The 25106-nt window shown below is 45.5% G+C and overlaps 1 protein-coding gene across 1 annotated transcript in view; it reads right to left on the bottom strand.

Moving 5' to 3' along the window:
• Positions 1–1750: 1750 nt before the first annotated feature.
• The window catches only part of LOC123367004 (major facilitator superfamily domain-containing protein 2B-like), a 62427-nt gene continuing 39071 nt past the window's right edge, over positions 1751–25106 (bottom strand). Inside the window, exons 9-13 of the mRNA XM_045010978.1 lie at positions 22613–22696; positions 13048–13128; positions 8343–8452; positions 6728–6871; positions 1751–1931 (exon numbers count right to left, since the gene is read on the bottom strand). Of these exons, the coding sequence (XP_044866913.1) occupies positions 1751–1931; positions 6728–6871; positions 8343–8452; positions 13048–13128; positions 22613–22696 (600 nt within the window). The remainder of the gene's footprint in view (positions 1932–6727; positions 6872–8342; positions 8453–13047; positions 13129–22612; positions 22697–25106) is intronic.

Below are 25106 nucleotides of genomic sequence, written 5' to 3'. Positions count from 1 at the left end.
AGTACAGTGCTGGGGGTCTGGTTCAGCACTGACTAGAGGGAAGAGTGCCACCTACTGAATCTTTCTAACACCACTTTAAGGGCATCAGAACACTGGATGAAGTTTCATACTTATGAATTGTGAGCATCCCCTTCAGGCACCTTATTGGCTGTCCTCAGAATCTTCCTATTTTGTCAGTCAAAATCAGATCCTTATCCTTAATGTAACAGAGCCCTTTGCACTTTTGTGTACTGGTGCTTCCAGTATCCGCTAATAAAACTTAAGTGGGATAACTCAGAAGACTTTCCCTTCCTTCCTCCCGCCCCCCAAGTACAGTGCTTTGGAATCTGAGGTCAGACTTCGGTTTGAAAAGACACTTCTCTCTGAACTTTCATATCCAGGTATCCTCTTCATTTTTGGAAAGGTTGTCAGTGCTCAGATGACTTCTTCTGTAAAAGACAGAGAGGATCACAGGTGAAGAGATTTCTATTTTTCCCTGCTGGCTGTTATTTTACTGTTATTTTTTTAGCTAAACTTACAGGTTAAAATTTAGCAACCTTGAATAATAAAGAGAGAGAAGGTGAAAACCACTAGCAAGGTATGTTTGTTACAGTGTCTTGACCAATTTCCACATCTGGTATTTTAAGATCATACAAAGGAGAAACAGCAAAGACCTATTAAATAATAATAGATGGAGATATACCTATCTAAACCCTGAAAGGTCATTCAGTCCTGCCCCCTGCCTTCACTAGCAGGACCAAGTACTGATTTTGCCCCAGATCCCTAAGTAGCCCCTGCAAGGATTGACTGCACAAGCCTGGGTTTAGCAGGCCAATGCTTAAACCACTGAGCTATCCCTCCCCTCAAATTATATTACCTAAGCCATCAACCAGACAGGGGGGATTGTTCTACAGTATATTTTGAGGACTTAATATTGTCTTAAATACGCTAAATGATGGCTGAGGGTTTACTCCCCTCACCCTTGATATTTGGCCTAATTTTTTTTTAACTGGACCAGGAGTCTTCCAGGAAGAAAAGAAAAGGAAAAGAATATATGAATGAATGTAAAAAACAAGCAGAACAAATTTTTAATCGCAACCTACCACAAGATTTCAGACCTTCTTTACACACCAGAAAGAAATTTTTTTTTTCCCATTTGCAGATAGCTAAGGAGAATATAATTAAACATGACCTAAGAAATGTCCCCTTCTGGTTTCCACTGGGTACAATATTCTCCACGTCCAAGCTTAAACTTTAGTATAATGGTGCTGTGCTATGTTTCACTCATGAAAGGCTGGTGGATTATGTGATTTCTGTGCATTATTTTGTGTCATTTAAATTTGCAGATAACTTTGGGAAACGAAACAGAAGAAATTTTTTACAAAGACACCCTATATACACAAGGACTCTGCAACAAAGGTAAGATACTAGAACAGTGGTTCTCAAACTTTTGTATTGGTGACTCCTTTCACATAGCAAGCCTCTGAGTGTGACCCCCCACCTTATACATTAAAAACACTTTAAAATATATTTAACACCATTATAAATGCTGGAGGCAAAGCGGGGTTTGGGATAGAGGCTGATGGCTCCGACCCCCAGTTTGAGAACCCCTGTACGAGAAAAACGTAATGTTCTGCTAATTTACAGAATTTAAAAAACTTTAAACAAACGCAAAACTATGATAGTAGCTAATAATTTCCCCCACCCTGAATCCTGGGGTCCTGTAAGACAGGCTGCTCTGATATTATTGCACTTTGCTGCTGAGTCAAACCTACCTTAACAGCTCGAGTGCAAACTCAGTTTCTTTTCGACTTTTTTCAGTGATTGGGTAGAAGAGGAGTATGGATAAGCCTATAACAATGAGAATGGCAGGGACTGCCCCAATCAGGATTTTCAGTGTGAGGATCACAGTGCTGGATTGCCTGCACAGCCCTGTTTTATAACCGGCAAACCTATGAAAACACAGATACGGACATTGCTGTTATTCCCCTACCCAAAAGGCACTTGGTCACATTAAGGGCTTTCCCCGATCTCCTGCCCTTCCACCACTAACTGAACGGCTGCTCCAATTTCTTCTTACACTTCCTCTTTTTATATCTTATCTGCATGGGCGCCAACTTATATGGGCCAGGAATATTCACAATCAGGGGCTCTGCTCCACCAATATTTGGAGCTAGGTTTCTCCCCTGCTTGGAGCGCAGGGGAGTCAGAGGGCTCTGGGCTGCCTACAGCCGCGGGGAGCCTAGAGCCCTTTAAATCCCAGCTGCGGCCGGGAGTCAGAGGGCTCTGCACTGCCCGCTGCGGCGGGGAGCCCAGAGCCCTTTAAATCTCAGCCGCGGTTGGGAATCAGAGGGCTCTGGGCTGCCTGCAACCGCGGGGAGCCCAGAGCCCTTTAAATCCCAGCCACGGCCGGGAGTCAGAGGGCTCTGGGCTGCCGGCAGCCGGAGGGAGCCCAGAGCCTTTTAAATCCCAGCCGTGGCTGGGAGTCAGAGGGCTCTGGGCTGCCCGCAGGGGCAGAGAGCCCAGAGCCCTTTGAATCCCAGCCGCGGCGGCGGCTGGGATTTAAAGGGCTCAGGGCTCCCCACGGCTGCCAGCCCCTGAATCCCAGCCCCTGGCTGCCAGCCTTTGAATCCCAGCCCCTGGCTGCTGATTGCCCCCTCCCCAGACCCCTGCCCCAAATGCCTCCCAGGACCCCCACCCCCTATCTAAGCACCACTGGTCCTTGTCCCCCGATTACCCCCTCCCGAGACAACTGCCCCTTGGGACCCCAGCCCCTATGGCCCTATCTAAGCCTCCCTTCTCCTTGTCCCCAACTGCCCCCTCCTGAGACCCCACCCAACTTCCCCCCAGGACCCCACCCCCTACCTGTCCCCTGATAAACCCCCTGGACTCCCATGCCTATCCAATTGCTGCCTGTCCCCTGACTGCCCCTCCGAACCTCTGCCCCATCCAACCCCCCCTGCTCCTTGTCCCTTGACTGCCCCCTGGAACCCCCTACCCCTTCTCCAACCCCCAAACCGCTTACTGTGCCACTCAGACCAGCGTGTCTGGCTCCGTGCAGCTCCAGACAGTTGCTGCCATGCTCCCCCATGGAGCCCACAGCCCTCTCCCACCCCCAGCACCTGCCTTCCAGATTTGAACACCTCAAAATTCAGGAGTGCTCAAGCTCGGTTTGGGCAACTTTTACTTAATTTCTCCCAAATCAAATATACTGATCCATTGTAACTTGCTGTAGAAAAAGTAGGATAAAATTGAGCAAGAAATGCTTATTAGGACTGGAATTGCTATTTTCAACAGCCATTGCCTTTTTGTTTGTTTGAAAGGAAGACAGTGATATTGCATTGGCAAATTCCCCATAGAAAGAAAGAGTGGAACAAAAGAATAATAAAGGCACCTCAACTTTTCCGCATTTATGGAGGACAGTCTTATAATATGCATCCAGATATCCTCCAATCACACAAGCTGAAAATTGTTCCACTTTACTGCAGCTCTGTAACCATATGGGAACCAATCCTGTCTGTGTTTTGTGCACATCCAAAATTCCGGCTGAATGACCCGCCCTGGGAGCAAGTTACCAGTGACCCAGGGCTGGGGCAGCAGGAGGTGTGGGGGGAGGGCACTGGTGGGGAGGAAAGCGGGAAGCCCAGCGCTGGGGTGGCAGGGGGTGTGGGTGGGTGGGGGGAGAGCCCAGGACTGGGGCAGCAGGAGGGTACGGGGGGAGCCCAGGGCTGGGAAGGGGGGCAGCCAAATTTTTTTTTGCTTGGGGCAGCAAAAAACCTAGAGCCAGCCCTGCCTGGAGCTTCCCTGCCTGAACGTAAAGAGCGCGCAGCGCGCGTCTCTCTCCCTTGCTGCTGCTGCTGCCGCCTAAGGGCTACAGCATAACAGCAGTGCAAGCTGCTGGTGCTGTAGCACCTCAGGAGGGGGAGGGGAGTGGAGGGGGCCGTGCCCCCTCACCATAATCCCATCTAGGTTGTAATTAATTTTGACTGAGTTGACCAGGACAATATCCCTAAGACCTGCAGACTTGTGGCTGCTGCTCTGTGACTTTTAAAGCAGATGAAGCCACTTTTGATTACAGCTTAAAACAAAACGATGCGGGTGAGAGGAGGAAGTGATTGATTGGTTTCACATAGGACCTGGAGTAAAATTGCTATAAAGGATTGTCTGAAACTGGTGTACAGACAAACTAGTGTGTGGCAAAGTCTTAAAATGACTGAGAATTGAAATATTTAATTGTAATGTGCTCTTAAATTAATCAGATTCCATCGACAATTGGAACCATTTTTATACAGTGATGGTAAAATGTATATTGAAGTAGGTAAGTGCTGCTTCTGACTTTCCACTTTTAATTGACCCTTGTAATCTTGTGGCACTGACGGGTTGTAGCTTCATTTTATATCGGCTTACAGGGCGGGAGTGGGGGGGCACCACCATTTTGGGCCCCACCAAAAATTATACAAACCTGCCGCCTATGCTTATCTGCTCCCTTTGGGGGGGGGGGTCAATCCTACGGCTACCAACATGAAATTTGTTATTGATTTCAATGGGAGCGGGTTTCAGCCCTTTTCCCCCCTTTCTTCCACTCCTTCTCTTTGTGCCTTCTCTCAAATAATTTCATTACCTTTATGCAGTCAAAGCATGGACTTACGTGCTGTTGTTACTACTGTACAGACAAAGAGGGACAATAGTGAAATGAAATCCTATATAGCTAGGCTTGGAAGGATTAGATTTTTATTGTTAAATGTCAATTTCACTGTACACGCACAAACTGAGAAAAAAATATTTCCATTGACAATAATCAAAATGTACACAGAGGCAAAGTAAGAAAAAATGCTCCTTGAGAACTTATTAGAGTTTGATTTAAGGAGATCTATTTTGTATATTTTGACGTGATGTTGACAATTTGTGTTTTAATGATTATAAAGCTTTAGCTTTTTGAATCTCAGTATGTATTGTCATTAAATAATTGTCTGATCTCCCCCCATAATTTCCCACAACCATGAACATTTAAAGAGATAAAAATAAAATAAAAACTTAAAACCCATAATTTTGTGCCACTGTGAAAATTTAAATAGATAAAAATTGAAAAAATGCTTACAATAAATATTGATCTTATCCATCAGAATTAAAAAAAAATAAAAATTGAATTCTGCCAAGTCTCTATATAGGGGAGCTTGTCTGATAAGTGAATCCTATCCCTACTCAACAAAGCTCTTAAGCATGTGCTTAACTTTAAACGAAGGTGAGTAGTCCCACTGGCATCAACAGAAGTTCTTACCTCCTTAAAGCTAAGGACATGCTTCAGAGCTTTGCTGAACAGGGAAAGGATTACTCCTATGCTTAAAGTTAAGCATGTACTTATGTGATAGGCTGAATCAGGGCCAGAGGTGTGCATAGTATTACAATTACTGATGCCCTGAGCTGTTCAGTGCCAACTTGTAGAATTATTCTGTCTCATCCTGAACATGCACCTATGAAAAATTATTACCCATATTCCATCAAACTGCCTCCTATGCTCTCCCATAAATGTCAGCTCTGGACTCCAGCAGATGGCAAACTGTTGGGAGCTCGCTAACTGGAGTGAAGTAGCGTTAATCAGTTGACAGTAATTCTGTTAGTTATGAGCTCTCCGTATGTAGTCACTAAAACACAGAGACTTGTTTTCCTGAGGAAAAAAAAGCACTGCAGCATCTGCTGAAAATTCATAACAGCTTGTCGACAGATAAGTACTGACAAGTGGTTTGCTGTGCAGTCTACACGGGAGCTACCACATCCCAACTTCTTCTCATTTTGGTTCTCCAGCCTTAAACTGGAGTAGCAGTGGCAGAAGACACATAGTTAAATCACAACCGCCAACTGGGACTTGATCTCCTGCTCTACATAACATGACCTCTATGGTGCAAAGTCAAGGTCAGCGCGGAGGGGAGGTACTGTAGGGTCACAGCACTCCACTTTTCAAGAACATTTCAGAAATATCTGGTTAATTACACTGGCTCTACCATCTATTTGAAAAAAAGTGACTTGTGACATTCATCTGGCTGGTTGAAATTTTTCCATTGGATATTGGGGTTTCGACGACATGAAAGCTTTAAAGGGCCTGGTCTGCTTTTCCTAGAAAAAATGCTATTTTTTGTTCAAAATAAAATAAAATCTAAGCAGACTAGACAAACAGTGGGAGGGGAAACAGAGGGCCAAAGAATTGACTTGCTCAAGGTCAACCTAGGAAGGTGGTTGAATCTACATCCTTAGAGGTTTTTAAGGCCTGGCTTGACAAAGACCTCCTGAGGCCTCTTCCAACCTTAATATTCCATGATTCTATAACAAAGACGGCCTGAGACAGAACTGAGAACAGAACCCAGGTCTCCTGACTCTTAGTGCCCAAACCACTAAGTCCATGCGGCTACCTAAAGAAAGCAATCTAAAACCAAACAGTTCTTAACAGGCCACCAGGTGTCCTGGTGACCAGAAGTCTGACCTGTCAGATAACAATTTTGTGTTTAGGATTCGGCCATTATAAATTCAAGCTGGCAACCAGACTGTCTTTGAGCTCCCTCCTTTTGCAAATGGTGAGAAGGCAATTACCACACAGCACCAGCTACATGCATCCAACGAAGTGGGTATTCACCCACGAAAGCTCATGCTCCAAAACGTCTGTTAGTCTATACGGTGCCACAAGACTCTTTACTGCTCACACAGCACCTCAGAGCCCTTTAATACAGCAACTAAGTGGATATAAAACATCACTTACTCCAGGCTTGCTGCAGAAATTCCTAATCCAATCCCAGCCGACATCTTAGTAAAGAAGACGTATGAAGAATAAAAGATGGTTTCAGGTCCCTTTGCATGAGGATTCAGCAGGCGAAAGTGATCAACTACATCAGGCAACATTGACCTGCAGACCAGCAAGAGAAGAGGCGTGTAAAAGCCTCAAGTAGAAGTTTCTGAGCCTCTTTACCATAGAGTTTACAGGGTCTTTTTTCCTGAAGGTTTGATTTGTGGAATTAATTGTGCAACCGAGATCATTTATTTTTGACACGATATTTAGGCTGAGACTTACAAACAGAGAAAGTCAGATGGCAAAGAACACAGAAACAGAAAAGAGGGTGTTAACTCTGCACTGCTAGGTCAACAGACCAAAATTAGTAATGCTAGGGGCTTTGCCATCTAAATGTGAAGGTGGGCAGTGGAGGTTGGAATTTGGTTTTGCAAACCCTCATTGGTTCAATTGAGTGGGTAGAATGTTTTACCCAGGGAATGTCAAAATTTGCTGACTGAGGTGGAACATTTTTGAGGGAGGCACTTGTTAAAACATTTGCAGCACACTGCTGGGTAATTTAACTACTAAGCAAAAAACCTTCTTTCAGAAATGAGTTTGATGACGTTTTAATTTATTACTTCTGCAGGGAGCTAGTCAAATAGGTTATACTGATTGAAAGGAGGACAAAAGTTTTAATAGGAAATGCATGACAATAACAGTTCACAAGGTTGTAATCTAGTAAGCGAACAAAACCCCAAGGTAGAATTTTATTCACATCGCATGGTTACAATATTTACCTCTTTTTTAAAGTAATAGAAATGGATGATTTAGTTGGGGTTGGTCCTGCTTTGAGCAGGGGGTTGGACTAGATGACCTCCTGAGGTCCCTTCCAACCCTGTTATTCTATGATTCCATGATAATAGAAAGGTACAAAAATATCTAAGTTAGATATTGGGTGATTGTGAATCTATGAGAAGCCCTATCATATAACTAACTAGAGTGCATTAACAAAGCAGCAGTGTTAGGACACTAAAAGGGCCTATTCTCCCACTGATGCAGAGGATTTAAAGTTGCTCACCTAAAGTCAAAGCCCCGAAATACCCATGAGTCAGCACCTATGCCTGCCCCTATAGCACACTGCTGCATTTGCTCTCCATCATAGGGCTGCTCTGTAGGGATCTACAGCTTGGTGCAGGCTGCCCATGCTACATTCTTAATTGTTTAGTATTAATTGATTTGTATGCAATTTCCAATATAAATTCTAGAGTACTATTAAAAACTAAATCTAAACGACTGATTCATTTACTATTCACAGGAGTTCTAGACACATGTAGGTTACTAATTAATTTACGAATATTTTCAGAGAGCATTTACATTTACACATATGTACACACATACCAGACATTAACAGTTCACACATGACACTGATTACAACATAGTTATCACAGATCTCTCCTAGTCTAAATATAGGGGAAAACTCTGATTTCTCAGGTACCACTGGGTGGTAATTGTTGCCAAATTCTGAGTGTTTACATAGTGAACTCCACACAGCACACACACACGCACACGCACAAACACATACACTTCAAATGTAAGATTTGCCTACCATGGCAACAGCAAAGACGATGCAATACTGAGACCAGAGACAAAGGCCACCACGTAAGCCAAACCCAGATTTGGGATTGTAACCAGCATGACCGCAAAAGGAATCATCCACTGAGAGAAAGAAGAACCAGAAGAAAAATGGTAGATAAGGTATATGAAAAGTATATGGCATACAATGGAAAATATATTTTTTCACACAGAAGAGGTAGCATTGTGAAACAGCAGTTTATACATTGCAATGGTCCAACAAAGCTTAAAGTGTCAGTGTTGTGAGAGAACGGTGCTCCCACAGTCCTAGTTCATTACTTAACTTAGCAAAAGGAAGTGACTATAGCTCTGCAGCGGGACTGGGATCCCACAGGTCCTGCACGACCCACTGCCATAATAGTGGGAGCGGGTAAAATGTACTTTGTTGTGGGTGGGAATGGGTGGGCAAAATCCCAGACTGGTAATTGGTGGGAAAACACAATCTTTTTCGTAAATAAAGGTTTTAATACTTAAATTTAAGTGAGGGGTAGAAAGAGATTTGATGTCTATTATAACAAGAGTTAAAGTATTGTTTACATGGTTTAAGCAAGATTTATGGTTTTTTAGTGGTAAAAATTGTGTCTGAAGTCTGTTTATATATAGGAGGGGGCAGTATGGGGACAAGGAGCGGGGTGGGGGGTTGGGGGTTCTGACTGGGGCAATCGGGGTGGGAAGTGGGAGGGAGTGGATGGGGGCAGGGCTAGGGCAGGGCTCTCCCCTCTTTTTTGATTGTTGAAATACGGTAAACCTAGGCGAGGGGAGAGCCGGGGGGTGCAGGGGGCTGGCGCCTGCATACATCCACTGCAGCCTGCAGGAGCCCCCGGGAGGGTGCTGGGCTGCAGGGGGCACAGCTGCTCCCCGCTAGCGGCGCCTCTGCCTTTGCTTCCCCCCTGCACCGTGCTGGCTCCTCCATGGCTGGGGCTTGCTGCTGCCGCAAGCAGGACACTCTGGCTCTCCAGTGCCTCCGGAAGGCGGCTCCTCCCTGCCAAGCTGCTGCAGCGGCCCAAGCCCGGCAAAGCCAGTGAGTGGACTCAGGGCGGGGGCCACCTGGGTGGGGTGGGGAGGGCTCGTGGGGGGGGGGGCTGTTCACCCTCCAGGGGAGTTCAGGGGCGGGGAGGGAGGAACCTGGTCTGGGGAGCAGCCCCTGGGCATGGCTGGCCCCTGGGGGCTCATTGGGATTTGCCCCTCAATGAACCAATGTGTGTGGGGCTGGGGGCGCAAGGTGGAAGTTTCGCCTAGGAAGCAAAATATCCTTGCACCGGCCCTGCCCCAGGGGGTGCGTGCACCCCAGGTTAAGAACCACTCCACTAAATTGATAAGAGCAGCATTTTAATTTAATTTTAAATGAAGCTTCTTAAACATTTTTAAAACCTTGTTTACTTTACATACAATAGTTTATAGACTTATAGAGAGAGACCTTCTAAAAACGTTAAAACGTATTACCGGCACGTGAAACCTTAAATTAGAGTGAATAGATGAAGACTCGGCACACCACTTCTGAAAGGTTGCCGACCCCTGGTCTAGTGGCTAGCAGCAGTAGGACAATTTACCCCACCACCTTCCCCATGTCTGTCACTGACTCGCACTATAGCCTTGGGTAAATCATGAAGGCCCACATTTCCAGAATTGGAAACCTAAATTTGGATGACCTGGATTTGATTTTTAGCAGTGCTTAGCATCTTCGCTTCCATTTGAAACGATGGGCTAATAAGGGGTAGAGACTCCCTCATTTAAAATGTGGACTCAAAAGCCATGCTCCCCAGTTGTCCCTGCATTCCATACCAGTCTTGTGATATCACCTCACATTCCTGTAAATAACTGACACAATACATCACAAAGCACAAAGCTGAGGTCTGCAGAAAATGTAATTTATGTTAAATAACAAACATTTAAAGCGTCTTGGGTTTGTGTTGCTCATTTTGATTCTCTGCACTATATTTGAGGCTGAGGGCATGAGTAGAGAACTTCAATGAGGGTGCTTCTACTTTGCGCTTGCTATTTCTTTTGCAAGGAAAGTGGTGATCTTGGACATCTTACCTGCTGGGGTCTAATCCATTTAAACAGGGGACACTTGTCTTACATTTTAAATGCAGTTCCCATCCAAGGAACAGGCATTTGATGGTAAACCCAAAGGAGTAGCAAACCACCTTCTGAGACTACAAGTTCCCAGCATAAACAGCCTTTGCATTAGCCTACAATGCTTGTAGCACAATCATTATTTCACCACAAGAGAGCACTCCAGCAATACAAGATCGCACATTGCCTGCAAACAATTTGACAATTAACTCTGTGCTCAACGTTGTGTGCTCACTGGAGCCAAAGCATCCAGAGAGGTTTTTAAATCAATAATAATACTGATTTAAAATTGATTTTTCTAGTGAGGAAGGAGCATGACCCAGGACAGGCAGAACTGAAATGGTAATTCTCAAAAGCAAAGGCAGATATGTGGGAGCAGAGCTCTCTAAGCTGCAGAAAAAAATCACTGCAATAAGCATCCCATGCATCTCATTTTTTCTATTTCTAAAACAAAAGGACCTTTAAATCCTTAGGTGATCACACTCCCCCTCTCACCTGACCCACCAGGAGCAGTAACAGCAATATTCTATTGTCAGATCATGCCTCCCATCCAGAAGAACTTCACAAACTATTGACAAGCAGCACCATGGAAATGGAGCCACCAGTGGCTGAACGGCAGTAACCTGCACAGCACAGTGGGGCAGAGGGAAGGGAAGTTTTGGCCAAGAATGTTGGGGCAATCCTTTACAGAAAGAACTGCATGAGATCTTTAACACCCATGTGGAGCAGAAATGGCCACCATTTTGTAAATATCTACCCAAAAAACTATGCACCACACATAACTCAATCTCTTCACCCTAGATGGACAAAGGGCTCGGTTGACTAGTGAGGTTTGAACCTGTAGTTCCAGGAAATTTAGAGACCTGGTGTTTAGACCACTAAGCCACCCGCTCCAACCAATTTAAACCTGAGGAGGAGCGGTAAAAAAAGGAGTCTATGTCCAGCATCTTGAAAACAAGAACTATACTATAATGCTGAGTCTATACAGGTGCTCAGTTTTTCAGGTAACCAGCCCATTTTCAAATCACCTCAGAGAAGTCCCTCTTCCTTTCACCCTGAAGGGGGCTGAAATTATGGCCAGAAAGCCACCTCTCTTCAGATTTTTTTTTCAGAACCTTCTACAGTGACAGAAATACAGTTGCAATTAATGAGACAATTCTGCTTTCACAGTGACGGTGAGCAGATATAAGAGCTACAGGTTCTCTTGAGCTTACGGCGAAGGAAGCCTTTGGGCTGCACTGCCAGACAAGAGACTTTCACTGAGCAAACAGGAAGTACTCACGCCATATGAGGGTGTGTCTACATGGCAAAAAAGGTGCTTTCTTCAATCCAGCGCCCTCACAGTCTACAACACAACTAGCTAACACAATGGTAAAAGTGCTAGACCATGATTTGTTTGTGTTGAGGGGGCTTTCCAATAATGGTAAACTGACTTGATTGAGCCAACTTGATTGAAGAAAGCACTTTTCTTTGCTGCGTAGACAATGCCTCTGTTCCCTTGAGGTCCATCTCAGCTTCTGCTAATTGCCTTTGCTGGCATGCTAGTCAGAAGCAGGGATGGTCCTGAACTGTGAATTTCAGATGCATATTTAAAAGCATCCAAAGATCAGAGGTATTTGAAGCCAGTGTTTTGCTTTCAGCCCATCTCCAATTCATCAGACGTCACTGCAATATATAGATTTTAGCTTCAACAAATTGCTGCTATTAGTTACACCAACAGCTACCACCAGCCGTGAAGTATTTGAGGTTATTAAAAATGTTGTAACACTTAAAAAGCTAGATTCAGGGGAGAAATGCAGCCAGTGCCAAGGCTCATCTACAGGCAGAGTTTTACATAAAGCTCCCAGTTTCTTCCTTGCCTCCTTCCCAGGCACTTAAAGTGCCTCAGCCTGTATGACATGTCCAGGCTGAAAGCTCAAGTTGAGCTCCAGAGTGAGGAGTCAACGCAGATAGCAATGTGGACTCTCTCTGCTGCTTGCCCGCAGTCAGGGGTTAAAAAAACACAAAAAACCAGCAAAAGCTCAGGCAGGCATCTTGGCTCTGCTTTGGGAAGCTGTGACCGTTAAATTAGGCTTCTTTCCTCTGGGATCGCTAAGATGCTAGCAGCTCATTTATTTATTTTACTTTGTGGACACTTGCAGGAAGAGGGAAAACCAACGTTGCAGGAAGCTCATCCTTTTGGTTCAAAGGGGTTCGTGCTAGATCTGCCCCCAGTTCAGTTCACTGGGGTTTCACTACTCCCTCCACTATGACTGAGTTAGTCAGCTGAAACCACCAAATTTGGCCAAGCTAAATCTCAGATAACATAGCCCTTGAATCTGAAACTCTGTGCTCAGGTTCATCTCTGTGAGACAGATACAAAGTGGAACTTTGGGTCAAGTTTGTATCTCGTCTTCACTCACTAACCCATCTCTTGGAAAATTTATTTGAAAAACCTGGCGTTTGCCTGAACTGGTACAATTCAAGGTTTGAAATGAATCCTGAAATCAGGCAAACTTCACCTGGTGTCAGTTTTTATTCAAAAGTTGTGAATGGTTCCTGAAGAAGCTAGTATTGACATGTAAGATGCCATGTTGCGTAGATTTTCACAATGGTTTACTTACGGAAATCCCACATGCCGCACTTTTCTTGCCAAACTGCTGTAGAAACCACTGCCAGAATGGAATGCTCACTGCTGCTGATACCTATAGAGGATGGAAAAATATGTGTACAGTACTGACTAGGTGTAGAGTCATCTCTAGAGGCTGCAGTGACACCCTATATTGTACTATGCGAAGGATTGAGACTGAGGAAGGACTCAATCCTTCCTTCACCACTATCAGAAAACTAAAAATCACAGAAATAAGAGATGGTCATCTAGTCCATTTCATTTCCATGCAGAACTGTCCCATGCAGACACACAGAACACCAAGGTGATGGGTACAATATAAGAATTTAAATAGAAAAGAATTCAGTACATTCCCCAGTGATTTGTCCAGTGTACTATTAAATGTCCCAAGTGATAAGTGACTAAATCACTATTCCCAGATGATAAGTGATAGAGAGACTATTCAAATACATTTTAAGAACAGAAATTTTCTCCAAATAAGCTTCTTAAATTTTCCCTTTCTTAACGTAAGCCATAGAAATTAGAGACAGAAATGACCTGCTAGGTCATTCAGTCAATCCCCCAGCAAATTCTAATTGTACTTCATGCTACTGCCTTCCATTTAAACATCTGAACACTTGTGTGTCTATTTATGTATAGATATATAGAGATTTATAGATATATATATATAGTGTGTGGCAGAGCTCCGACCTTGTCCCCGTGGGTCCCGCACTTCCAGGCAGTTTATGCTAGCCTCAGAGGCTCACTGCGACCCTCTGTGTAGCCCTTTTCTTTCTAGGGCCAGGGTACAGTCTACTGAGCCCTTTCATCACAAGCCAGCAAGGAGGTTGGGGAGAGAACTCCCACAGTCTCTGTTGTCCCTACGGCTTATTCAAGAACAGTTGAGCCTCTTATCCTGACAGGGGCCTGTCTTCCCCTCCCAGGAGGTGTTTCTGTAGTGGCAGGTTGGGGGGAACCCAGGCCCGCCCTCTACTCTGGGTTCCGGCCCAGGGACCCTAATGGCAGCAGCTGTTGGCAGCCGATCTTTCACTGCCAGAATTGCTACATTTCCCTGGGCTACTTCCCCACAGCTCCCCCACTTCTCTCTCTTAACGCCGTCTTCACCCTTACCTTAGGGCTCCCTTTCCCGTGGTGTGAGGGTGTCTTCATTACCCATCCCTTCAGCCGCACTTCCTCTCCTCTGGCTCCCTGTCTCTCTTTGGCCTGACTGGAGTGAGCCCTTTTATAGTATCAGAGCAGCCTTAATTAGAGTCAGGTGTTCACATTAGCTTAACAGCCTCACCTGACTCTTTGCAGGCTAATTGGTGTCAGGTGTCCACCCTAGCCTGGAGCAGCCCCTGCTCTAGTCAGTCAGGGAACAGAAAACTGCTTATCCAGTGGCCAGTATATCTGCCTTCTACTACTCTGCTGTACCCAACTGGCCTGGGTCTATCACAATAGATACAATTAAACACAACACCATCCTTTAAAAGAAAGGTGAAGTAAAAGTACAGGATTCACTCCTTTGAGGGCAGATATATCCAGTATTGCAATTGATCAAAGCCAAAATGGCATCCCATTATTCCTAGCCTTACCCCACCTTGTATCATCCTAAACAATTCCTCTCCCTCCCTGGTATTTATATTTTTCCAATACCTGCAGAGACTAGGAATGTAAGAAAAGAAAGGTTACATACCTTCCATAACCAGAGTTGTTCAAGATGTGCGGTCCCTACCTGTATTGCCTGTGGGATATGCATGTGCTTTAAGCACCTGAGACTGGAAGATTCTTGCTAGTAGTGTCTGTTGGTCCCCATGCTCTGATGCAAAGGTAGGAGGGACAGTGTTGACTGGCCGCCTCTCCAGTTCCATCTATACTGTATATCAAGTGTTACAATCCGAAGTAAAGGAGAAGGAGGGCAGGTAATGGAATACAGGAAGGGAGCACACATCTTAAAGAACGCCAATTACAGAAGGTGGTCCCTATGTGTATTTCACTGTGCATGACTGACAAGCAGTACTCATGATGCAGGAGGGTGCAACAACTTCTGTCAGAATGCTGACCCAAAGGATGTTTTATTAAATAGTCCTGCCTTGAGTTTAGGGGACTGGACTAGATGATGTACTGAGGTCCCTTACAATCCTACACATCTATACTTAGAGGAGGAGGCTTGCACCAAGACACAAGTGTCTTGTGAGGATATGAATAGAACGCCACAGGGCTTCTTTACATATATCAAGGAGGGATATTTCCTGAAGCGAAGCTGCTGAAGCACCTCTGCTCTGGCGGAGTGGGCCTTGCTCCACCAGGTGGAGGTGCATGAGATAACTGGTAAGAGAACACGATACAGCCTGAAATCCACTTGGATAGTCTTCGTGAAGATAACGCTTGTCCTTTCATGTGTTCCACTATGGCCACAAAGAGCCCAGGCAATTTCAGAAAGGGCTTTGTCTCTGAAGACAGAATGTCAATGCCCAAGGTATGTCCAGGGAATGGAGTCTCTGATCCTAATTATCGGTATAAGGCATAGCAAAAAAACCATACAAGTGTATAGTCTGAAATTACTTTGGACACAAACTGAGGGTGCAGTCTTATTCTTATGGAACACGATGTATAATGGGTCAGCCATAAGCGTGATGTCCACCAGGAAGGCTAACTTCCTAGAGCAGGGGTTCTCAAACTGGGGGTCGGGACCCCTCAGGGGGTCACAAGGTTATTACATGGGGGGTCATGAGCTGTGAACTTCCACCCCAAGACCCGCTTTGCCTCCAGCATTTATAATGGTGTTAAATATATGAAAAAGTGTTTTTAATTTATAAAGGGATCAGAGGTTTGCTAAGTGAAAGGGGTCACCAGTAAAAAAGTTTGAGAGCCACTGTCCTAGAGTAACATGAACGCGAGCATTTTGCTAGTGGTTCAAATGGTGGTTTACTTAGCATGGAAAGGACCAAGTCGGAATCCATATCGGGGCAGGTCTGGCTATTGGAGAGAAGGTCTGATCAAGCCTTTCAGAAATCGCACAGTCACTGGATGTGTGAAGACAGAGTAGACATCAAGAGGAAGGTGGCAGGCACTAATTGCTACCAAATGAACCCATAGGGATCTATGGGAAAGACCAGAAAATTTCAAGGTGAGCAGACAGTCCATTGGGAATGTCCATTTCATCTAAGCACATTTGGTGACACTGAGTACAAACAGTGAATCTTTTCAATTTAGCTAAGTAACACCTTCTGGTGGATTCTTTCCTGCTATTGTTCAGGATGGCTTTAACAGCCGTTGAACATTTCTGCTGTATGTTCAATGCCCATCCAAATACCAGCCTGTGAGATGAAGTTACTCTGGATTCAGACGCCTGATCTTGCCCTTATACTGGGGAGGATGTCTGGGAAGGATTGGATGCTGACTGGTGGACAAGATGACAATCGAGAAGGATGGGGAACTGAATTCTCTTGGCCATATGAGAGCAATGGCCTTGAGAACTCAAGTTAAGAGTGGGATGGGGTAGGGGGAGACTACATCAAACTTCCCATCCATGTGAGTAGAAGGACATCTCCCTTGGAATTATGACTGTACACCCCATGGTGCAGTATATTGTGCATTTCTTGTCTTGAGACACAAAAAGGTTCAGAGTCGGAGATCCCCATTGTTGGAATAGGTCTTTCACCAATGAATTGTGAATCTCCCATTTGTCATCCATCAAGAAGTGCTGAGACTGTTTGCTCGTGCATTGTGAATTCCTGGAACGTAACCTACCGACAAGGTAACCTGATGACGAATGCATCAATTCCAGAGGCAGACTGCTTCTATGCAAAAGGCATAGATCTTGCTCCTCCTTGCTTGCTGATGTAGAACATAGCTGTCATGTTGCCTAACATCACCTGAATGTGCTGGGAATGAATGAATGGAAAGAATTGTTTGCAGGCCTCTCAGACTGCTCTCAGTTCCATGAGATTTTTGTGCACCCTGGACTCACAAGGTGTCCATGTTCCTTGTTCGTCCAGATGTGCACCCCAGGCTACTAGGGAGGCATCCACAATTAGCATTTTCTGAGCAGGTGGCGGAGAGAAAGGACCTGTTCTTTGTCCTGCCACCAAACCTTGCATTCTGGGTGGGGAGTCTGTGATGTTCGCCTCTAGTGTTATCTGGACCAGTGATCTGCTAGGTCACTCCAATCCTTGACCCTGGGAGCCAGCCTTACCCTGCTGTGCTGTGAGAACCCCCACTCCTGGGCAGTTCACACACAGCCTTTGGCATGTAAGTTGCTCCCAGCTACTTGCAACCAAATTACACTATCCAATATCTCCAGTCCCAGACACAACCCTACAAACCTCTGTTTTGCAGTGTCCGGTTATGCCTGCTGAAAGCTTATATGAGTTCATCAATTTAACTAAGAAATTGATATGTACCAGGCTTATTATCCCAAGAGGAGTCTCTGACACACTTCAAACCAAACGCACTGCTTCAGGTAGAATAAACAAACAAATGTATTAACTATGAAAGATAGATTTTAAGTGATATAAGTCAAAGCATAACAAGTCGGATTTAGTCAAATGAAATAAGAACAAAACACATTCTAAGCTGCCCGTACAAACTTTGATACTTCTCACCACAGGCTGGCTGATTGCACTTCAGCCAGGCTCTCCGCTTTGATCAGCGCTTTAGTCGCTTGGTGTGGTGTGTGTAGACGTTGGTGGAAGAGAGAGAGAACATGGCAAACATCTCTCTCTTTTATTATGTCCTTTCTTCCCTCTTGGCTTTGCCCCTCCCCCCTTCAGAGTCAGGTGAGCATTACCTCATCGCAGTCCCAAACCGACCAAAGGAAGGGGGGTGACTCACTCGAGAGTCCAACAGGTCCTTTGTTCCTGTGAGGCTGGGCTGGGTTTGTCTCATACATGCCCTGATGAGGTGTAAACTGCCTCTGTGCTCTTGGAGAGGTTTTGCTTGGGCTTATTTTAAGCCACGAAGACACATTTTCAGCCTCATAACTATATACATGAAATTATAACCTATAACATTACTATAACGTTACTGTAACAACAATTACTATAACATCACTCTAACAACAATGCTCAGTGCACCATGAGCCTTCCGAAGACACCTAACATGACAAACTCTGCATTGGATACCACACAATCATTTTACAAGAATGAACACGGGGGTGCTGGGTGTTCCGCCGAGGTACAGAGCGTCACAAAGTGTAACTAATTGGTCCATACTGTGCCTGCTTGGCACAGATACTGCTCAAAACCAGGCTTGTAGACAGTCAAGTCAGAGGCTCATGAACGGTGCCACATAGGTTCAAGATGTCATGTAACCCAGGAGGACAAGGTTGTTTGTGGGAGCTCTCTCAGCTGATTGATCAGGATGTTCATAGACTGAAATCTGCCCATATGGAAGTAAGCTCTGGCCACCTGGTGATGGTTGTTTCTACAGTTGCTCCAATGAATTCTGTGATCTGTGTTGGAGCTGAAATGGACTTTTCTACATTCATGCAGATTCCTAGTTATTTCTGAGGGCATTCTGCCCCCAAAAAATAAATATTCTGCACCAAAAAAAAAAAAAAATTCTGCACACAATATTTTAAAATTCTGCACATTTTATTTGTCAAATGAATGTGGAGGCTCCAGCCTGGCACTGGGGAGCACAGGCCACTGGCTGCACAGAGCTTGGAGATCATTGTGCTGCTCGCTCCCCCCCAGGGACATGGACTCAGCAGTGAGGCTGCACCCAACCCTGACACAGCACAAGGACCAGGCCTGCCCCAGAAACACCCCAGGGCCCTGCCCCTCTGTGTCAGGTGCACCAGGTGTAGGCAGGCAGGATCCAAGTGTGGAGGGGCTTAGTGTTGGGGGGGATCCAGGTGTGGGTTGAGAGGGTTCTGTGTGGGGCAATCTGGGTGCAGGCGGCTCAGTGGGGGATACGGTGCGGGGGGGAATCTGGATGCACAGGGGCTTGTTTGGGGGTTCTGGGTGCAACAGTAATGGGATTCTGCAGGGGGGGTCCAGGTGAGGGTGGTTGGGGCTCCGTGCGGGGGCTCAGTGGGGGTCCATACGCTGGGGGAGTGGGGCTCAGTGGGGTGGGGATCCAGGTGTAGCTGGCTGGGGCTTGGTGTAGGTGTAGGTAGCTCGTCAGAGTGGTCCAGATGCAGGGGGAGTAGGGCTCATCGGGGGGGGGGGGGTTCTGAGTACAGGGGAGGTTTGGCTCGGCGGGAGGGTCTGAGTATGAGGGGTCTAGATGCATGGGGGTTGGGCAGCTGGAGGAGCAGCTCCCTGTACAAGGATCCCTCCCCCTGCATCTGAGGAGAGATGGATGCAGGAAGTCAGGGGGGAGTTTGCAGAGCTTCCTGCTGTCGGGGAAGTGATAACGGTCCTTCTCCCATATCAGAATTGCCTGGCGAAGAGAACATGGACTCCATCTCCAAAGGTGAAATACGCTGACTAGTAAAGGGAACAGGAGATCAACTTCTTACATAATGTTCATGGACCAACAGTGTCATGATCTCCCTTGTAAGAACTCGGCCTCATAAGATGGGACATTCCAGATCTGGCAGGATGGTAATGTCCTCTGAAAGGGTATATTTGCCCCCATGAGATGTCTTCTCCCTCTTAACCTTCAGAATTGGCTCAGAAATGTGCATCAGTACCAATGGCCCCTTTGCTAGTAGCGGAGATCAGACTGTCTAGGCTCATGCCTCTCTTGACTCAGCACCAATGGTCCTGCTGCTGTTGACGATGCTGAAGAAGGAGCCCTCTGTCTTTGCAGCCTGTGGGTTGGTACCATGACCTTGATGGGTTTTTGAGTTTTCCTGGCCCAGGTGTGAAAAGTCACCCAGTTTAGAGGAGGGCTGATTCCCCAACACACTTGTAGAAGTGGATCTAGAGGGGAATTTTTCTCTAGGCTTTGGAGAGGGTTTCTTGCCTTTGCAGTGAACCTGACAGGAGGAATGCTTGGCTCTACCTCTGCCTGTCACTGTGTCTGAAGTGCTAGTGCTGGGCAGTGCGCTCCTCGATGCCTCAAACCACTGTGCAGTGCAATCTGGTTCCATGAGGTGTTTCCTAAGCCTGAACTCCCATGCTTGTCCTGCCAGTCGATGTTATAGTTACCAGTTCAGAGTCCAGATCAATCTAGTGGCCAGCTAGGTTGATCATGAGTACGGAGGATCCGGGTTCCATCGGTCGTGACACAATGCTCCGGGAAAGTCTTGGCAGGATGAACCCAAAGTTTCATGGCAAGGCACCCTGTTTTAGTGATTTTCATTCATAGGGACCAATGAGTTTTGTACCATCATGTGGTAATCAATTGTTGTTTGACAAGTGCTTGTTTTTTTGAAATTTTTTATTTTTTTTATTAAGTTTTTTAGGGAGTTATTCCATGCTGGTTTTTATTACTACTATTTTGTTCCTATTTTGTTACTGCTATTTGTGTACCTGTCTTATTTTTAGAGTAGTTAATGTGCCCTCCTTTGAATAGGGGCGTGTTCCAGCCTCCTGGAGCCCTTGTGTCTGTCTCCGGCTCCTCCCTAGACCATCTGGTTCAGCAATGGCCTTCACACTTATTTCTTAACCCACACATTCCTCATTTACACACAAAACAGAATTAATTTACACAGAACATTTTGAACAGGAACATCAAATTGCAATGCAAAAGAAAACAATCATGGCATTCCTTCACTTATTTTAAAATTCTAAACCTACAACAAATTGGTGACCCTCAAAGGATCTGTTACTGCCTTGAAATTAGTCCAGACATAGATTCTGGCTGATGTATCCCTACCAATGGCGCATTAGGCCATTCCTTTTTGCTATTTAAAAAGAGTGGCTGGCAGGATATGATCTAATCATACACCAATACGTTTAATACATACTACATTATTATTAGCAAAGAATCCTGTGGCACCTTATAGACTAACAGACGTTTTGGAGCATGAGCTTTCGTGGGTGAATACCCACTTCTTCGGATTCAAGTCTATAAGGTCTATAAGGTGCCACAGGATTCTTTGCTGCTTTTACAGATCCAGACTAACACAGCTACCCCTCTGATACTTTACATTATTATTCTTTATTTTTTTATTTTAAATGATATAAAATACAAACATAAAATGTTACTACTACACAGGGTGGGGAGGAGTGACAGCTACTGTGCTTAGCAGAGATATGAACTTCTCTGAAGCAGTAGAGGCACATCTGGTGATCACTGCCTTGGGAAGGAACAGGGACAGGAGACGCAGTTCTTGAAGGCCAGAATCCTGCCCATAACTGGACCCCATACTGGGAAGGGGGGCATGTTTCCCAAAACCTAATTATCTAATAAACTAAGAATTTTTATATTCAATATTTACAGTTTATAATATTTACAGGTTTGATGAAGGAGGATCAGCCCTCTGGACACTGGAGAGTTCAGACTCAGGCCATGAAACAGTAAGAAGGAACGGGAGAGGCCGTTGGTCCGCATGGCCGCTTACACCCTCAGATCAGAGCACAAGGAGGGAAAGAGTGCATATGAGGACCAAGGGACACTACTAACAAGAATTCATCCAGTCTCAAGCACATGGAGTGCATGCATTGCCCACAGTGGAATATATACAGGAACAAGCACTTGCAGAAGGGAGCCTTTGCTCCACCTCTTATTAATTTTAGTCACTGGAAAATATCAGCCTTTGCAGTGCTTGAATGTAAGAAAGGAAGCATTAAAAGGGTTGGGGCAGGGGGGAAATGGAAACAATGAAGGCTCCTCTCAGATACCCCAAACAGTCCCCCGCCAGAAGCCAGGCCCAAGAGGGGAGCAAGCAGGAGCTTCTCTGACAAAGGTTGGTACAACACTTAATAGATCAGACAAAAGAAAGGGAAAGGCCTACATGAACCATTTTCAGCAGACAGATACCCCAGCAATTACACATTAAACTTCCTATTTGTCCTCGGAGGGCTTGAATCAGAAGCATGAGAGCTGCAGCATTTCACCACCGTACACTCAGAGGGAGGCATGCATTACAGGAGCAATTTGTAGCTTGGTTGCAAGAGGATCACCCATGTAAGTAAGGCTGGACAGAACTCCTCCCAAGAGCGCTAAGGAAGAGGGCTCTGTAAAGGTATCTGTGAAGCAGCACTGATGCCTTTATACAGGAATTCACATCATCTGTGAATACTTTAAATATTTATCCCTGCAGGTTGCCTGGCACAGAGGGCTCACATGTATGAATGCACAAGGGAAACTTGTTTAATTCTCGGCATATCAGACTGGTGAGAGGGAAACAGAAGCTAAGATTCCAGACCTCCCTTCATGCACAATGGTTCACCTTTTCAAGAGGCAAGAAGTGGCTCGTAGGTACAGGTGAACACTAAGGAATAAATTGAATATTCCAGACCTTTCCCCTCCCTACAAGTTCCACAATGTCTGCTAGGAAGGGGATCGTGATCAAACTCATTGCAACAGCCAGAAGGTGCTAGCAATTTGTAGTCACTTAACCTGAGTTGCTGAGATGCAAGCTGCTCCATTGAACAACCCCCTCTGTCAAAGAAATAAAGCTCAACCCTGCTTCTCACTCCTCCCCCAAAAAAACGCTCATTTGTTTCAGTGCAACTCACCAAGATGGTCATCACTAAATACTGGAAGTGATTGTGAAGACTGGCTGCATGGGTGCAAAACAGGACAAAATTGCTCTGCTCAAGCTGCGAGATGAAGACAACATCAAAAAGAATTTCGTTACATCACCTATAACAAATCAGTTATCAAATAAATCCAAGCTTTTAGGACCTGATTCTGTTCTCACTTATGCCAATTTAAACCAGGAATAACTCCACTGAAGACACTGGAGTAATGTCAAGATAAAGCTGGGGTAAAGTGACAGACACATCAGGCCCTGAATGTAGCAAACTAGTACATTGCAATATGGAAGACTAGTTTATTGGAAGGGGAGAGGAGTCTATTTGCAACCTTGGAGTTTGCCTATTGTAACTGGTTAGTTACACAGAGCAGTTTGCTGAAAAAAGTTGCACTCCTCTTCCACAGACTGCCTCCTAGACAGTAATACCATGCATCTTTTAATTAAAGCCATGGCTCCTAAGCAATTTACTGCTCCCTCAGCTGAAATTAATCATGACAACCCTCTGAAGTGCAGTAACTGATCTGGAGTGGCTTAATCATGTTGCTTATATTTATATATTTGCATATATATATATTTCTGATCCTGAGCTCTGGCTCAGGATCAGAAATGCCCACAAGTTTGGGTACTGTTTGGGTTGGAGGATCCAGTTCCTGTCTATTATACAGATAGGTGAGTCACAAGAATTATCATCCAGGATTTTGAGAGTTCAGGGCGAGGGCTGGAACTGAATTCCTAGTCCAGACCCATCTCTCATTATTTTGGGAAGGTGGAAGGTCTAGAGAAGAAACCGTGTCTTGCATGGAAGCTTGATGAACTACTGTTCCTTTGAGAGCCAAGAAATTAACAACAGCTTTTTTGTTTATGTAGAAATTAGGCCGAGTATCCATGGGGAGATTTCTGGTCCCTCCCGCTTCCCCAATGCCTTCTCCAGCTTGTGCCATAGTCTGCTGTGCTCTCATTTCAGATGTGGAAAACACCATATTGGGATCAGATCCACCAAAACTATGTCTCCCTATCCTTTCACCCTCTGCCCCCACTCCAAAACAACCCCCCAGACAGACAGCAGCCTGTGCTGCACATATCAGCCAAGTTGGAGCAAGAGCGCTTCCTTCCCCCGCCTCTTTAAGACCTGAGGGTACAAGATGGAGGAGGAGCTCCCTGGGTGTTGTCAATAGGTGACTGTCTGTCTGCAGGTGACTGTGTGCCATGCCAGGCCACATCCTGACTAAGTGAGTGAGTGCTGTAAGGGTCTTAATCCCAAGGAGTCTACCTTCCTCTTCCCTCGCCTGTTGTCGCTTAGACGGACTACGTTATTTGATGTGAGGGGAGATGCTTTGTTACTGTCTCTCACTCTCAGGCCTTTCCCTCAAGCAAAAACTGTCAGATGCACAAGGAAGGCTTGCTAACAGGACCCAAATCCATGCCAACAGGAAATGTGGCTATTTCTTGGCAAACATATTTTCTGAGGTTCTTTGTGATAAGCACAAGCAGTGGAGGAGTGACAGTCCTTCCACAGGACTTATTAATTCACCAGGACAGTTGGCAAACAAAGTATGAGGTACATTATAAGCATAACTCTTGTCATAATGTCACAGTGCTGGCTGACTGATGGTTCATGTGACTAAGGCCTGGTCCACACTGGGGGGCAGTGTCGAGGTAAGATACGCAACTTCAGCTACTGGAATATCGTAGCTGAAGTTGAAGTATCTTATCCCGACTTACCTCCCGTCCTCACCGCTTGGGATCGACGTCCGTGACTCCCCCGTCGACTCCGCTACCGCCACTCGCTCCGGTGAAGTTCCGGAGTCGACGGGAGCGCGTTCGGGGATCGATATATCGCGTCTAGATGAGACGCGATATATCGATCCCCGCAAAATCGATCGCTACCCGCCGATTCGGCGGGTAGTCTGGACGTACCCTTATGGACTAGTGTAAAAAACATGGATATTACGATGTGCTTTAAAAAAAATAGAGATGAAGATTTATAGGGCCCCATCAAATTCACGGTCCATTTTGGTCAATTTCACAATCATAGGATTTTAAAAATCATTAATTTCGTTATTTCAGATATTTAAATCTGAAATTTCACATTGTTGTAATTGTAGCAGTCCTGGTCCAAAAGGGGGTTGGAAGGGTTGCAAGGGTATTGTTGGGGATGGGGTGGCTGGAGGGCAGTGGCTGCTGGCTAGGAGCCCAGCTCTGAAGGCAGGGCTGCCACCAGCAGCAGGCAGAAATAAGGATGACATGGCAGCGCAGAAGTAAGGGTGGCAATACCATGACTCCCCTACAATAACCTTGCAACCTCCCCTCTGACCCCCTTTTGGGTCAGGACCCCCAGTTTGAGAACACTGGTGAAATCTGTATACTATAGGGTAAAAGTGCACAAAAGACCAGATTTCACGAGGGAGAGCAGATTTCACGATCCATGACGTGTTTATCATGGCCATGAATTTGGTAGGGCCCTAATAATTAAG

The sequence above is a fragment of the Mauremys mutica genome, chromosome 3 (assembly GCF_020497125.1).
Source record: "Mauremys mutica isolate MM-2020 ecotype Southern chromosome 3, ASM2049712v1, whole genome shotgun sequence".
In the NCBI taxonomy this organism is placed as follows: Eukaryota; Metazoa; Chordata; order Testudines; family Geoemydidae; genus Mauremys; species Mauremys mutica.
Note: the sequence above shows the minus strand (reverse complement) of the source record. Positions and strands in the feature narration are given on the sequence as shown.